The sequence below is a fragment of the Coturnix japonica genome, chromosome 5, assembly GCF_054131305.1.
Source record: "Coturnix japonica strain WE chromosome 5, WE-NBRP24, whole genome shotgun sequence".
Classification (NCBI taxonomy): domain Eukaryota; kingdom Metazoa; phylum Chordata; class Aves; order Galliformes; family Phasianidae; genus Coturnix; species Coturnix japonica.
In genome coordinates this window covers 47447759-47465333 of record NC_140667.1, presented here as the reverse complement: position 1 = coordinate 47465333, position 17575 = coordinate 47447759, and the positions used below count along the sequence as shown (strand labels likewise).

The 17575-nt window shown below is 38.0% G+C and overlaps 1 protein-coding gene across 7 annotated transcripts in view; it reads right to left on the bottom strand.

Annotated features, from left to right (window-relative positions):
• TECPR2 (tectonin beta-propeller repeat containing 2) overlaps window positions 1-17575 on the bottom strand; it is a 37129-nt gene that overhangs the window by 18731 nt on the left and 823 nt on the right. For 3 of the 7 annotated variants that reach the window (XM_015865432.3, XM_085549442.1, XM_085549443.1), the window contains exons 2-14: window positions 15755-16039; window positions 15490-15618; window positions 14987-15118; window positions 14289-14446; window positions 12901-13213; window positions 12017-12149; window positions 10222-10680; window positions 8596-9581; window positions 7281-7464; window positions 5639-5812; window positions 2912-3092; window positions 1362-1503; window positions 364-604 (exon numbers count right to left, since the gene is read on the bottom strand). In XM_015865432.3, coding sequence (XP_015720918.3) covers window positions 364-604; window positions 1362-1503; window positions 2912-3092; window positions 5639-5812; window positions 7281-7464; window positions 8596-9581; window positions 10222-10680; window positions 12017-12149; window positions 12901-13213; window positions 14289-14446; window positions 14987-15118; window positions 15490-15618; window positions 15755-16039 — 3517 coding nt within the window. Of the gene's footprint in view, window positions 1-363; window positions 605-1361; window positions 1504-2799; window positions 3093-5638; window positions 5813-7280; window positions 7465-8595; window positions 9582-10221; window positions 10681-12016; window positions 12150-12900; window positions 13214-14288; window positions 14447-14986; window positions 15119-15489; window positions 15619-15754; window positions 16040-17575 lie in introns of those variants that run through there. The other 4 variants (XR_014946792.1, XM_085549444.1, XR_014946791.1 and 1 more) reach the window with 4 other exon arrangements.

Genomic DNA, 17575 nt, shown 5'->3' with positions numbered 1-17575 from the left:
CACAACACTGCTGTTCTCTGTGGTCACATTGATCCTGAACTGTGATCCACTATGCCTACATATAAAAGGAACAGTAGCATAAGAATGCCTTCTCACCCAAGAGAAAAGAAACACAAGTACTAAAAAGAGTAACTTGTGTATGGTCCATTTGAGTACAACAAATTTGTCATGAAAAATATTTCCCATTGGATGGGAAAGCATTGAGATCATTTGCTAAAGAATCAGTTTTTAAACATGGAGTTGCTTTGTTAAATCTGCCCTGACTCACCACAGATTATTCCTGTAGCGATCAAACTGAAGTTTAGCTACTTTTCCCTGTTTATTTTTCTTAATTTGGAAATATTAGACTCAAATCACACCAACCTATTAAGTTTCCCTTTGCCACATGGAATTCATTTTTGCCTGAAGAGATCCAGACTCCGCTGCCATTAACTCCAAGGAGGCTGGGCTGACACTGAAGCTGCTGTGACCAAAATGCCATTCGAAGTTTGTCAGCCACTTTCTCTACAGGTGCCTGAGCTGCTGTTGCCACTGAATGTGTGGCCTGGATTATTGTCTGGAACAGGCTGCACTGGTCAAACACTACATAATCAGTGATGCTTACCTGGAAAAGAAAAAAAAAAAGTATTACTGATGACTGCACTTTGGAGTGAATAGCAGAATATTCTATCAAATTAAAAAATATTCCATTCACTTGAGTTTGTTTTCTGTACAGGAAATCTATCACATATTTAGAAGACAGATAATAAACCGCAACCCCTCCTACCTAACAATCCACTTTAAATTCTGCATTTAAGAAAGTCCTTCATTTTGTAATGATGGAATATTGACTCTCTCCAACTAAAAACATACTGAACCATCAAATTAAGAGGTGGAATTACAATTTACCAAACGGAAGAGAGAAATCTGTATAGTGTAGCAATTTAAGCCATGTGGCAAAAACATGGTAAGAAGAGGTCTAAATGATCGACTGTGTAAGTTTTATCATGACAATGGTCTGGGTACTCCTGGAAAGGAAAGAAATGCTTGAGAGCACAAGAAGAAAAGCAGTCTGTGCTAAGGTATCAAGCTACATGTAGCACTGATAAAACTTGGTAGACCACTTCTTGTATTCTTGAAAGCTACCATGGTGCTGCTCTGGATGACCATGGAATATTTGTTTTCCCCTTTTCTGTAACATGAAAAGGGATTTCAGCCATCATCATCCTGAAGTTTTAATACAGTGAATGAAGAATGCTATTATTCAGTATACAATTCATTACACTTTATGCCTAGAAACTTGTGAGAAAACAAACAAACCCTGGGTAAAAGATTAAACTGAAAGCATAATTAAAAAATAAAGTAAATAAATAAATGCCTACTTGCCACCAATGGTTGTCATCTCCTTGGGGCTTCTTTGAAACTACACCAGTTCTGAACCACAGATTTCCATGGATATCCAAAGCCCATAATGTCTGTTGATCTCCAAGGGTTATACACACAGGTTCCAAAGCTTGTATTTCACTGGAAATGCAAGTCAGAAGAAAATTTAAAAACTCTACTTCAAATTTAGGCTTATAGTATTGTCAGGAAGCTGCCAACAGCAGTTTTAAACTGTTGCTCAAAAATATGTTTTATTTCAAATTTTCAGTTAATATTATGCAAACTAATAAAATCTGAATTATCACATGTAAAAACTATTCAACAACAAAACTCAACTCCTTCAAAGGTCATTAAAGATTTGAAACTCTGAAATGTAACAATGAAACAAAAACCTAATTTGTTCATTAGTTAATAAATAGACAGCTTAAGTTTTTGGTAAAGCAGCTCCATGAATACAACTCCTTCAACTTCCTCGCCCTATTCAGAGATCAATATTAATAGTTCAGGTATCATAAATAGAAAACATCTACACAGCAGAGATAAAAACTGAGTTGGACTGCAAGTTTCCTGTAAAAAAAATCATTTATAAGCTCAGAAGGTCAACAGTACCAGATGATCTTATTGGGTATTTAAAAAGTAGGCAACAAAGCTATTTCTTACTGAGAACTTTCCTTGAGAACTTAAAAATATGGATTGCTTTCTGCTAATTCATTATGAAGCAGAAGAACATTAAGCATATGTAAGTTGTAGGCCAAGAAAACATCATTAAGTAAACTGACTCAACAATATGCAAATATCAGAGTTGAACAGGACACTGAACATATCTTCAGTCCCTTCAAGAAAAGTCAAATACCAGATTGGGAGGTAACAAGTTGGAACTTCACAGCAGGGTATTCAGGAGGAAATAAAGTCATATCACTGCAAGAACTGGAATTTCTCTCTATTTTTGCTTCATGCTGATGTTACAAGAGACTGTATTCCTGATTCTCAAAGCCAGAAGTAAACACCTGGAGCTTTTAACTTCATCACAAACTACCTACTCCAATCACAGGATCAACTAGGAAGCTAAATAACAATTATCCAGAATATCTGTAAAAAATTTGTGACTGGAAAGCAGAAAAGCTCTGGGCAAGTGACCAAGAAAATGCTGAGATTGGGTCTCCAAAAAAAAAAAACCAAACAACTCAGTACATTAAAATCATTAAACCACAGATTAAAGAAATAGTATTTAATCAAAGAAGTCATATTATCATTAATTATTAGGAGTCTTTTCAGCATAGTTCTCACTTTTCTAAAGTTTAATTGAATTATTACTTCTGTTTACAGTGGTTTCTTTCACTACCTAACAGCCATTCATCAGATAGAAAACCCCTGGATACACCTAAACAATGACTGAAAGGAGATATGTGCGCATACATACAGACATATAATACCCACATGCCATCCACAGCAAGGTTCAGGTAACAAGTTTGCAAACATCAAGGAGTTCTAACATGAAAACAACTTGTTCCACTCTGGTTATGAAGCTGTTCTGCTGCAGTGTCGTTACCTGACAATATCACTCTTCCACTGCTCTCCTTCAGGACAAAAGCTGCGTACTCCCTCCCGGTAGAGCAGGGCCCGTTGCTCACTCAGTGCCCACACAACATTATTTCTGGAGGTAACCTGCGACAGTGGATAAGGGCAATCAACCTTTACTGCTCTTGCACAAGGACGATCCACACTCAGGCCTAGAAATCAGAAAAGGAGGATTGCTTTACAAACTTGGACTTTTTGCAACTGAAAGAAAAGTGAAAAAGCTACCAACAGGAAAAAAAAAGATGGGGGAAATATCTCTGATGTTAACACTTCTCATTTGATCATTATTGTCTTGATAGTCCTCTCTTTTAATCAACTATTTATCACTTCCTCTAATACTGATGGATTTATATTTTAAGAGATAAAACATTGTACATCCTTCACCGTCTTGTAGAGCCTAAGAGTCCTGCGCCATCATTTCTGTTCCTTTTCTCCCTCTAGTGTCAGTATCAGGGATCTCCATATACAAAATGTGTTAAGACTTAGAGAAGCAGTAAAGACAACGCAAGAATTTTTGCCCCAAACATGTCAAGGAGAAACAATCTGATCTGAATAGAGGCAGATGAACAGTTTCAGAAGAGCACACCACAGCAAGAAGTACTGAAAGGAGAGAGGTTCTGGTAGATTACAGGCAGTTTACATCTTTAAACCTATAACCTGGAAGAACGTGCATCTTTTTCACAATTATACTGAAGACTGATTTACAAACCTACGTGGTAAAACATCCTAACAGATAAAGCTTTTGCTTAGTCTTCTCATGCTTCTAAATCAAGTAGGAGACCATGGAGAAGACCTCAGGAGGGCCTTACTAAGGCACATGGGAAATAAAGATGGGGTGACTGGTGGCAACCAACATGGCTTCACCAAGAACAAATAATGGGTGACAAATTTGGTGGCCTTTTATGATGGGAGTTACAGCATCAGTGGATAAAGAGCAACTGATATAATCTACATGGACTCATGCAAAGCATTTGATGCTGTCCTGTATAACATCCTGGTCACCAAATTGGAGAAAAATGGATTTGATGGATGGACCTCTCGCTGGATAAGGAATTGGCTGGATGGTAACGCTCAGAGAGTTGTGGTCAGTGGCTCAGTGTCTAAGTGGAGACCACTGACGAGTGGCATTCCTTGGGGATCAGTGCTGTGTTATTTAACATCTTTGTAGGTGACACAGACAGTGGGACTGAACATACCCTCAGCAACTTTGCAGATGACACCAAACTGAGTGGTGCAGGTGACACTCTGAAGGAAAGGGATGCCATCCAGAGGGACCTGGACAGGCTTGACACGCCAACCTCATTAAGTTCAACAAGGCCAAGTGCAAGGTCCTGCACCTGTGGCAATCCCAAGCACAAATACAGGCTGGGCAGAGAACTGCTTGAGAGCAACCCTGGGGAGAAGGATTTGGGAGTGCTGGTTGATGGAAGACTCAACATGAGCTGGCAATGTGCTCTTGCAGCTCAGAAAGACTGAACTAGATGATCTTAAAGGCCTCTTCCAAACTGAAACCATTCTACAGTTCTATGAAGCAGGAATAGACTCGTGTATGTGATATTTTAGAAAGACAAGAAGACAATTAGTAAGCTCCAAACCTCCATTAAAGTGCGGGGAATGAAAAAATCATGAAGAGGCAACTATCATCAATGGCTGCCTCACATTAACAAGACATATACTGAGAATTTATTTTTGGCAATGACAAATTTAGAAGCCCAAGAATAGCAGAATGCAAGCTGATTTAATCAAACCGATCTCTCACAGGGAAGAAAAATATTGATTAAATCCCCCACAGAGCCCTGTGTGATGGGCATCAAGTGCACTTTCTATTGTCACTTGCCATGCTTATTGGCAATATACATGTGACCCTGGGTAGGCCACTTGTCTTCTCTCTAACTACTGAGCATACTAAAAGAAAACAATTTAAGAGCAGAATATATTTGAAACAATGCTATTCAATTTGCTTGATCAAAAAGAATTTCTATATTACACTACAGCATGTAAATCTACAAAAGAAGTTAAAAGCTAAATGGAAGATAAATAAGAATTCTGACAGCCACTTAGAAACACTGTCCTGTGTTAATATCTTTTACTGTTTTTCCTTTACTCATTGTCATTCTACTTGTACAGTAATTGCATCAGCACGTTACTTGTGATTTTTCTCTATCAGCTCAGTTCTCTGTGCAAATTCTCCTTGCCCAAACTTCATCCTAGAAATGGACTTCCCTCTAGCTGTATGTATCTACCCTGAAAGCTCTCTGTAGAACATCTTCCAAATGTATCCTCTTCGTGTCAAAGCAGATATATCTAAGGCCATCGCTTCAAATCTGCTACTGCACTATCCCTGCCTCTGATCCTCGCCTCATTCACATCCAGCGACAAAACAGCTGGAAGGGCTCCCCAGCCCTTCCCAGTCCTCCGCGGACCATTTCCCAATACTTCTGAATCCATTCACAGTCTTCCATCTCACACTACCTTCCTTTCATTATCAAGTGGTATATTTTATCTCCAGCAGAATATTCTTTTCAAAGCAAACAGGTTCTGCTTTCACTTACGCTGTTTCCTACACTTGAATTTCTTGTCAACATATTTCTACATTTTGGCTGTGAACAAAAGTTTAAAACCAATTGCAATTGTTTAATAGACTCGAGCTCCAGAATTTTAACTTAGAAAAATCAAAAGGCTACATTAATTCAGGTACCTGTTTGTAGATACAGATCTCCATTTGTTCTGATAATCCAGGCAGTGTCATCACTTAAGGCTACAAATACAGCCTGAGGTAAAGCCTCGTACCAGTGGCGTTTTCCTTTTATAGTTACTTTTCCACAAGCAAATGCTTTATTAGTTTTCTGTTCAATCTTCCAGAGAAGAGCCCCTGTATGAGAAATAAATAGAGAGAACACAGCACTTAACAATTACTACAACAGAGATGTTGACTTGTTTTCCTATGCATTAGTAAAGGTAGAGGTAGGACAACTACCAAACTAAAATGCAAGATTTATAAACCCATACAGTTTCTTTTTAAAGCCAAGAACAGAACCAGTAGCCAACTTCTATAGACATTTCTGAAATGTATTTATCATTAGATCCTGTGTGATTGTTAAATGTTTAAATGAAAATCACTTATTAGTCACATACACTGAAAACCAGCAAACAAAGAAAATCAGGATAAAATGAGCCCACTATTAAGATACTTAAGCTTACAGCTCGCTTCCCACTAGCTTAGTAAATCATTGACACATCTACAGAGACACTGATAATGCCTGTAACAAATCCTTTCACAAAAACTGTACTTCCTGCTTTCTAAAAAAGCACATAAGAGGAGATAACTGTACTCCTCTCACTTTTCACTAATACTATTAACAATCTAAATCATAACTGTTGGATTGGTGACAAAGACTTGAGCAGACTGCACCATGCCATACACCAGTGGGCAGTGCTATCACCTGTCCATTTCTCAGTGCATCACAAGCAGACTAAACTCGGAAACACAACTGCACAAATCCATCTTAGGAGCTTTTTCCAGTTAGAAAAAGAAAAGCAAATGGAATTTCAAATGTAACCACTGATTAGCATCCACGTTGGTTCATAGCAGAGTAACATATTAACTGCCTTTGAATAATTCCTGAAAACAGGATCTGATTCTATTTTTACCCTCATGTTAATATGCTCATGTAAATATATCCAGTTTCAAAACTGTGAATACTAGAATCCACATGGGCTCAAGAAAACAATTGGTAAGTTCCTGCAACTGAGGGGATAATAAATTCACAGAAATGGTGAATTTCTACAATTCAAAACTATTGAGTGCAAATGTCAGACATGCTAGCCCTTTGTCTAGTTTCAAAGAGATGATAATGAGCTGGATGAATTTATACTCTGATCTAATATAGACACTGGTATTTTTCTGTCCGGAACAAAACTCAACTACAGATCCAAAGAAAAACCTTTCTTCTTAAACCAGACAGCAAATCTACACAAAGTGAAGACTGGTGCGCTTTAATACATGACAGGGGAAGAAAAGTAATAGCAGAGCAGGAAGACTGTAGTTTAGAAAATAGCAGGAAAACTTCTGTTTGCATACCAGTCCCGAAGCAATCTGAATAGCTGAGAGTGATGCAAGTTCATCACCTAAGACCATCACCTAAATTAACCTGGTGTACAGATGTACTGAAGATACAATCATATCCTCCGAGTTTTTCTTCATCATTTTCATCATTTGATCATTTCATAATCAAATAACAGTTAAATATTAAAAAAAAAAAATTAAAAAGCAAAGAGAATGCACAATTGTACTAAAGTTCTGTATTTATGAAGTTACAGTGAAGTAGAATCCAACCAACCTGAAGGGGAAACTGCCACCTGCTGGACTCCATCTTCAAACTTCTGCCACCGTAGCCCAGCAGATGGAAGAGCACTGCAATACAGGCTGCCTCTGTAGTCCAGGCACCAAATGTACTTCTCTGAGACAGCCAGGCTCAGGATGCCGTAGCCAGGGCCAGAGTATCCCATCCAGCTCTCTGCAAACTAAAAACTCTACAGTCAGCACAGTGGCAGATGACTCCAAACTGCACAAGAAAATGGCTGTAGAAACACAAGCAGCTGCCATATTCTTGATTTTTAAAAACACTAAACTTAAAAGATCTTCTGTACCTTAATCAATAAATGCCTAGGGTAAAACAAAACTACATTTTCTGCTGTTATCCAACATACTACATACTGCAAACTAAAAATCCTAGAACAAAAGATACAGCAAAAAGAAAACCAGATGCTGTCATCTGCATACATGGCCTATACTGTAAGCATCCACGCAGCATTTCTAAACGTTTCAGAATATGGCAGCCCAAAATTAATTTTAAAAAGGCAAAAAAATAGCTTCAAGTCTTTGGGCTGTAGCTGTGACTAAATCGAGTGCTTTCAACTTAAAACTCAACATTTCTCAACAAGTATTTGGTCAAACTCAACACACAGAACAATTAAGACCTCTGCCAAAACTCCTCATGTTTTGTTTGTTTTGTTTGCAGTTTTACAAGTTTTACAGTTAATCTTAGTACTTCTATAATCTATATGCATATTCCTACTTCTGGCTATGTTTAAGTCATAACCATAATGGTTAAGGAAAGAGGGTAACAGGAAAAGAAAACACACTAGTGTTTAAAATAGCACTAACTACTGTTTATGTCAAAGATTAATCCTCATTCTGAGTATTTGCAGGCAAAATGAACCTTAACCAGATGCCATCCATGAACGATAACCAGCATTAATAGAAGTCTGGAGCACCATCTTGCATGACTTGGACTACTAGAGACCTAACAAAGAACAGCCTATAAGCATGACTACCTAATTCTCTCTCTTTAGTGGATGTGCTTATGACAGAAATTTTTGTCCAGCTGGAAATCATAAGAATGTTTATGCAGATAGTACAGCTGTTCCAGCTTGTAAGGACTCAACCGCCATTCTGAAGTCCGATACATCACGTTTCATAAGAATCATGACACATATTGCTGCTTTGGTTTTATGTTTTACTTGCTGAACTAAGCAAAAAGAAAACTGCCTCCCTAAAGATGTAAAGAATAGTCATTACATGCAAGTGTGCTGTTTTTTTTCCTTCAAAATGTTGAGATTTAAAATATTTTTAACTAAGTTGAAAACATATACCTGATCAGATTTTAACAGCACCATTTCATCTAGGCTTATCCTGGCCAAATCCTGGGAACCAGGCTCAGCACCAACTTCAGGCACACTAGTCTCTGAGGATGAATATGGTAATCCATGTCCATAAATATCCTCTTCATCACTTGAGGCAGATTCCTCCTCTGCCTTACTTTCATGAGTGTTTGTTACCCATTCAGCAGTGCTAGTAGTAGATTTACCTTTGATTACACTTTCAAAATTCCACCCAGAAATGGAACTATGCTCTGAATCAACACCTTTAGAGATGTCAGAGTGGTGAACAGAAGGAACTGACGGAGCACTGACTGTTAGAAAATGCTGCTGTTGGTCTTCCCTACTAGTTTCATCACTTTCATTCAGTGTCAGTGATGCCTGAACACCAAGTATACTGCTACGTTCCAAAAGTGTTTGGTCCAGCTCTTCAAAACATTTCTCACCATCCTGCAGCTTCATTTTATCTAGATTTTCATTTATTTTACATAATGTACTAAAATCCTGTTCTTCTTGGCCTAGCTTTCCAGGACAGCATTCATTGCTTGCAGAAAACACACAGTGGTTGTTTTCAGTAACAACAGTGCTTGTTAAGTCTTCTGTGAGGATAGGAGGAGAGACAGATGTCAAAGCATCTGTAATTGTCGATGTACCCATGCCACTGTCACTGTTGGGAAGTTTCTGTAAGTCAACTGTATTTCCATTTTCTTCATTAATTAGTACAGTTGCAGACTCGGGAGACTGCAGGATACTAAATGTTTCTGAACCGTTATCTTCCTGTAAGACTGTATTGGACTCCACGCTGAACATGCTTTCCTGATCTGGAGACCCGGTACTCAAATGATCAATGCTTCCACTCATGAGGCTAGATGTCATGGAAAATGAATCTGCGTTCATTGAATGCGGGCTGTCACCAGAAAGCTGACGCTCATAGTTCGGTGTACCTTCCAGAGAGATGTGGTTTCTTTTGGTTCCACTTTCTGCTCTCACAGAAAAAAAAATAAATAAAAGGGAGAGGGGAGGAGGGCATGAGTCATATTAGTAAGATTTAATTACTGTTTTTATGGGTGCTAAGAATAGAAACAAATCTACATTTTAGCATACTGATTATTTTTTCTACTTGAACACTAAATGATACATATAAAATCAAAGACTGCGTAACAAGACATTTTAAAACTACAACATCCACATAAAAATCTTTTAGAATATTTAACTGCCTGCACTCTTTCAATAAACTAAAAAAGAGTGGCTGAGAAATATTGTCAAGTTCTTTAGGATGAACAGGTGCTACACAATTCCAACAAAACTGGAAGAAGAATCCCACTGTGTATTGCCAACAGCTGTATCTTACAACACTAAGCACATTTACATAAAACAAAACAAACTTAAGGGAATAAAATAAACTGATCTGAAAAGAAAGGTATCAGCAACGTACTGACTTCAAAGCAGGCATTCATCTTAAAAAAGGCCCACCACAACCACTCCAAAGATGTCAGATCTTAGATTTTATGTGATGATGCAAGATAAACAAGGCACATCAAGAATGCTCTCACATGAGATACACCAGATGTGACACGTTCCAATAATGAACAGTGGCAGGCAAAGTTCTGCCTGGCTTACCTTGTTTCTTCTTCTTTTTCTTTTTCACTTTAATTGGCTTTACAATGAGTTCCTGGTCAAAGTCTTCAGAGCTGATAGTGCTGAACCGTTGTGAAGAAAGCTGACATTCTCTCTGAGCTTCTGAAAATTGGTCTGCATATATCATAAAACTAGAGCCACTGTCCACAGAATTTACTGAACTGCTCCTGCTTCTTGATTCACTTGCTACAGAGCAGCCCCTTTTTCTTGTTTCATTGCTCAAGTCTCCCACTCTATCAAAGCTTTTTTCCAATAGTATTGGAGTTTCCAGATCATCTTTCACTAAAGAGTCTCCTTTTTCACCAACAACTGAAGGAGAAGTAACTATTTTTTTATCTGTTTCCACTGAGAGGCTGGATGATGTAGATGCAGCTACTGATATCGGGGTCAGCAAGTGAGGACTCGTATCTGTTGAAGGATTCAACAGTTTTGAATTCCCATCTGAAAGTGACCAAAAGAAAAATACAGGTATAAACACTGAGGCGTCAAATGGGTTGGAGAGTGCTCAGAGAAAAGAAGCTTTATCCAAAAGTATTTTGTCTAAATGCACAACATTTCAATTACGTATACAGTGTAGATTTCATGCAAGTAAATCTACATTGTTATTTAGTAAAATGAATCCTCTGAAGTCTGCATCAAAGCTCTATTAAAAATTCTGCTTTTATGTTCACATAAAGAGAATGGTTATAGGTCTTTAGTGTGGAAGACCCAACTGTGTTATTTACCATCATCTATTAAGTACCATCATCTATTATCAACTTCTTCAAATATTCAGTATCTTGGGCAAAATAAATTTAAACAACAACAACCAAACAAAAAAAAAACAACAAAAAATATCCAGCAAGACCAAGGAAAACTGATCAGATAAATCATTGTAGTAATTAGAAGAAAATACATTTCAAGATGACTGCTCCCAACTATGCTTAGAAGAATAAAACAGTACAGTCCCTAGAAGTTTGAGAGTATTGAACTGCTTAAACGACCAGAGTTATCACTAATCATGAGGATCAAATTAAGTCCTCTAACATCCAATAGAACTTCACAGCATATATGGTAGCATTTTGCTAATTGAAAGCTAAGACAAGAGATTTTTAAATATACAAGTAATCCTTCTGTGAGCTTAATGTGCTGGATAATGGTGTTTATGGTTCTTTTTATGAGGAGAAATCAGCCAGCATCATCATTAAGAAAGTATCATGAATCCCTTTCACAGTGTTCTAGGAACACAGATGCTAAACTCAGATGTCACCAAATATTAAAAGAAGGCCTTCAAATTATTTTTAGAGATTTTATGAATATTCCTTGGGTGCTTTGCCAGTTCTTTCTTATTCACTGCTGGGAAGGCTGAGATTTCCTGTGAAACACAAGTGATGACAGGTGGAACAAAATCAACCCACTCAATTATCACCACCCAAACAATTGAGATTGACCAGTAAGTAGATAATCATGGTTGTGAAAGCAGATTGCTCACACAACACTGTTTAGAGTAAATATATTTGATAAGGATAATGTCGTTCAACTCTCAAAAAAATATAATTAATTTCTTAATGCTCTTGCAGACAGCAGAGACACAGACAAGCAGATAAGCCAGAGTTCTAAATACAGTCTTTTGGAAGAACTAAGAAAAGAAAAAAGATGAGCAATTCCAGAGAAACGAGTATGTTGGGTTTATTTTTTCCCAGTATGCAAACACATAACAACATAAAACCAACCACAAAGGTATGACAGAGATCATCTTCCCCAAGGCACATACTCAAGTTTGCTAAGTTGCACAAACCTAGTGATGACAGTCCTTCGGGTCTGCTTGAAATCCTTATGATGTCTCTATCTCCTTTTAAGAGAAAAATCTCATTGCTGGTGCAAGACACAGACACAATATCACCATATCCTTCCAATCCACCGATCAAAGCCTGTAAGGAGTCACCAAATACAGAAATAATTGGTAACAGATTAATTCATGGTTTGGACAAGATTAGGCTCTTAACAAATGGTTCTCTGATATTTAACCAACATAGACAACAAAAAGAAGACAGAAAAAAGAAACAAGAAAGCACATTGCAACCCTGGTACAGAGCAATTTTTTTACTGATTTCTACTGTAATGCCACGAGTCTAATCACTTCTGTCTCAACTAGGAGCAATCAATTACTTCAATGATACAAAATTTGGTGGCAAAAACCCCAAACCACTATTATTTGATATCATTTATATAAAAAGACACTAGTTTGCTTTTATTTTCATATGCACTTATAAACGATAAAATAGCCAGCAGCTTTTTCTATAGGAAATAAAATCTAATGCTAGTTATTTGGCTGACACCAGCAGTTTTAGAAAGGAAATAAATTGTTCCAGGCATATTTTCTAGGCATGAAGTTTCTGTTTGCATGAATTACTATATTTTCTATGCATATAGGCTTTTCTAAGTATTTAAATTGATTACAAAGGTAGTATCTGGACTGAAAGCTTTAAATATATTTTTGTTACATGTAATATATATATATTTTGAGTATATCCTTGCAACGACAACTTGAAGAAGGAGAAAACTTTTTTTAGGTTTTGATATGAGTCTATATCATACAAATGTAAGGACAACCTAAAGAGTCTCACAATACAGCATAAACACACGCATGAGAGAGAACATGCACCTATAAAATTCATCTACCTGGTTCACGGTGTCCAATAAATAGATGCTGTATTCATTCCAGGTCAGCACCCATCCTTCTCGAAAAAAGCATGAAACAAGTCCAAGGTGTTTCTCTGGGGAGCCATAACTTCCTCTGTCAGGTGGTTCCAAACGAGGATACAACTCAAAAGTTTGTATTCCTCTGGCAAATAAATCTTTCAAGATGAACGTGGCCTGAACAGTTCCATGAACATCAGATTTCCAGAGGCGAAGCCCAGGTCTGGCAGCAAACAGTGTCAGATCGGTCTGCTTACAGAGGCCAGGTATAAAACATGCTCCAAATTTGCCACTGCTAAAACGCAAACCAAGAATGTGTTTTAAAAGCTATATAATACAACACAGAAATAAATGTTAAAAGTAAGATAATAAATTTACAACTGCGTGTTATCAACATTAAAAATGTTGTTCTTCAATTGAAACATTCCATCAAACGCCTGAAATACATATAAGACAAGAACTGTACTTCCAAATAACATGAATTTTCCCTCAGCTTCAGGTGTCAAACATAATGTCTGTTAGACAAGTTAAATGACCTCTCCTAACATGACTTACAGCCCTAACACTACTCTGTCCATCCTAGAAAAAGCCTACCATACAGCCATCCCTCTCCCAGCACTGATGAAAACAAGCGAAACTCCACTACAGAATGCTAACAAACTGACAACCTCTATTTGCAAGGAGCAGATCTCAGCTGTTAAAGTCTTTGTCCTTGGCACATAAAAATACTGACACTGAAGAAGTAAAAAAAAAGTAAAAGGGTCCTTGGTGTTCATGTCATTATCTGTATTTCTGAAACACGTTATAAACCTTCTCTCAAGAGTCAGATACAGTCAGTCATGCTGATCCAATACTGAGCAAGTATCCTCTTCTTTCACAACCCAGAATGATAACACAATAAAAGATGTCAGGAAACCATAAAAGAAGTTCCTAGCCTTAAGCGATTCCTATAGACATTCCCTTTTAATTCACTTTGGGGTGTTATAAAAACCAAAAAATTAAGTCACTGATTGCATTAGGAAAATAGATCACCCATGAGACAGACCACTGCTCACAATGGTCACTCAGCCCAAGCAACAGTGAAGAGTGAGGGACTGCAAAGTTGAACAGTGCTTTCAGTTTAAACAAGAAAATACCTCAAATAATTTCTGCATCACAAACAAAAAGACTGTAATACATTTGCGACCAACTTTCTAAGTCAGCAGAATTGTCATCTCATGTTTGAGCATACGTGGCTACTCTAACTGCGTTTTTTTGTAAGAGGACTGTTCTGTTCTATTAATTTCACTGCTTAGGTCACCCTTTCTATAATCCGTCCTGAAAAGCCAGAATTATCTAATGTGCCTGCATCAAGATTTTATGAGGGTTACTTTTTTCTGGGCTGTGTTCCAACTTGCTTGACAGATTTCTCTTCCGTGTAAAAAAGGATAGTTCGTTGTAAAGTAGAGACAAGCAGCACTTTCTGGTTGTAATCCAACTGGACGATCGAAGATGGCTCTTCTAACACAAGGCTGGAGTTGCAAACACCCTTTTAAAGATACATGAAATAAGAAATAGTCAAACTTTCTAAAAACACACGACAGTAACAAACACTTAAAGACATGAACATGCCCAAAAATGTTAAAACAAGTAATAAAATAACTTTTGGACTGCTGTTCCATCATGTTCACTTACTGAACATGAAGCTACTTTATGCAGACAAGAGAGCTGTTACATAGCATGTGACTGCTACTCCAACAACACAGTGAAACAGCAAGCTGCATTATTTGAGTGTACTCTTTCCAGGTAAGCGAAGAAAAAGTATTTGCTGAAAGCTGAAGAGGTGTACAGTTATTTCAGAAAGAAATACTAAAAATACTGATCCTTCCCATTTTATATTTCTTAGAGCTGTTGCAAATGATTCCCAGTGCTCAACTTCATGGGTGTATGAACATCTACCTGTGAGTACACATACAACAATCCAACTAATGGCACGATATTGAGCAATTAACTAATTGCTATGTATTTCAACACAGAAGCTTTTTTCCCCTCCCCCAGAAAGTTGTAAATTAGATGAAGAGTCTTTTACGTGGTCTAGATCAAGGGCAGAGTAGACAATCTTCCCTCTGTCATCTCCAGAAAACAATTTCATCCCATTGGGACTCCAAGCTAAAGCTGTAATGCTGCTTTTGTGGATACCAGCAACATCGAATCGCCGAAGCTGTGAAACAATACCAAAGGAAGACAAGAATGAAGGGCAAACACAGACACACCTACTCAGTGTCTTGGACTGCTAAATCAGAGGCTCAGTCCAAAAATGCAGGTCATTCTAATTTCTGTTAGAACAAACAACTCACCAATAATATCTCAGTCAGCTATTACAGATGAGTTCAGAAGAACAATTTTTGATTAAACTCCTCTTGTAATGAAATAAATGTTTTAAGATCACTGCTTTTCTAAGCTTAACATGTGAAGCATAAAACAGACACTTAAGACAAAATTCTGTTTTTCCCTATCACATAGAATCCCCATAATACTCTACTAGGATCCACCATACTAAATCTCACAGTGCAGCCAAACACAAAGATTTACCTGTTTGTTTCTTCCAGGCAATGAAGACACGAGCTGAAAGACTGCAACTCGACCCGAGGCTGTACCAACAGCAACTAGATCATCAAAACAGCTCAGCAGCTTCACAGAAGTTATAGATTCACACTTCCCCTGTTGGAAGAAACCACATATAAAACTTGCAGTTATTGAGAGTCAGAGAACTTGTTATGAATAACCACTCCATTCTGAGCACCTCAGCACAGCTAAAAACTTCGTTAGATGGGACACAGGAGAAGTTTGTATTTACCTCGAAATTGTATTTTTTCATCTGGTTTAAATGTCTGCAGTAGAGATAAAGCATTCCAATGCTGCTTCCCACCGCAATGTAGTCGCCATTGGTATCAAGTGCTGTGAGGTACACCACAATGGAACGAAAGCCTTTTTGGATCTTTGTTGGAATGGCATTGAGTAGATAATACAAGGGACAAAACTCCTTAAATAGAACCGGTGAAGCCACAGATGCCATAGCAAGCACTGGCATCAATAATTTTAAGGCTGAAATAAACACATCTACTTCATGGCATGAGGAAATCTGAAAGACAAAACCGAAAGATAAGCCGTTAACTTCCTCAGAGATGATAAGCAATTAACAGAAAGTCAACCCCTAACAGAAGGCATGCAGAAATTGTCAGGTTTCGTTTGGTATAAAAAACCCAAAAGCTGAACTCTTCTAGGGGACGTAAGCTGCTCTTAGAATAATCGCATCCATCAGAATAAGCCTGTTTTCTCAGTTCATTAATCTAAGGATGCGTGGTAACCGCTAATTCTGGGATAAGCTTTTTTCCTTGCAGCTACAAGCTTATCAAAGTTGAGAAGATACAGTAACTTGAACTCAGTTGTTCTGAGAAACATGCCCTATTTTGCCTAGTTAGTATTTCTGTAAGGATAAAAATGGTATTTGTTTCACAGCTTCACACACTGCTTACAGTGTATCTCAACTAAATTAGAAATAACACTGCTGTGCTCGTTTAATGCCTCCATTACTGTGAAAAGCTCTGATGTCTCAGTTTTCAAGCTCTGTCTCTTACAGTGCAGGAAGATTCACCGTGCTGGCTCCGTGCCCTGCAACACTTGCTGTCAACACGCAATTCCACCAAATCCAAGGGATTACTTATGATGCATTGCCCATTCAAGCCCGCATTACAAGGCAGCAGGAATAAAGAGCTGTGCCTGGACTCCTGCGTTCTCAGTCACAAAAAGCCAAACCAACAGCCACTGAAAAAGCCAGCAACAATTATCAGATGTGGTAATTAATAACTGTGATAAGCTGCACTGCTTGATAGAAAATAATCCCACTCTGACACTGTTTACAACAGTCACAACACCTATTTCATAACATATCACATGGATTAGCAGATGAATGTGACCAAACTACTTCTCAGGCAAGAGTTCTTCATGGCACTGAGTTAAAAACAACCTGAGCACATCACCACTCCTTTATATTTTCACACATCTCCTTCCTATCTGCATTTTAGAACTCCTTTCTCGTGGCATTTTCTACCTTCTATCCATATAGTCAACTAAACACCAACAACACCTACAGCTGAAGTCTCCTGCTTGCTCCCCTATCCACACTGCTTTGCTGGTTATGCAATTTTAATGCCTCCTGCTTGACTGTTATTCCTAACTGAAACCCAAACTTGGTGCAGAGTCCCCCCCACACAAAACTTCCTCTAACATAAACTGCCATAAACTCCCCAGTTACTGCTTCATGAGCTCCGTGTTTGTTTCTTTAACTCCTCTTTTCAGCTGATATCAGTCCCTCACCATACTAAGATGCTCTGGCACTTTGTGTAAACGCAATCATTTTCCTGCACGGTCTTCAATTTCTAATTACACTCACACATCACATATAGTCTTCTATTTATCATTAGGACCCTATTTAATCTTTGTTAACCAAAGGCGAGCAGAGGGCTGTCCCTGCAGACAGGTGTCAGCAGCCACTTGGAACAAGCACTAATGATTGCAGGCAACACCTGATGCTGCCCATGGAACACCAGATCAGAGTCCTCCCTTTACAACTCGCAGACAGCACTTAGGAATCGTGTTAAATGAAGTATTTGGAAAG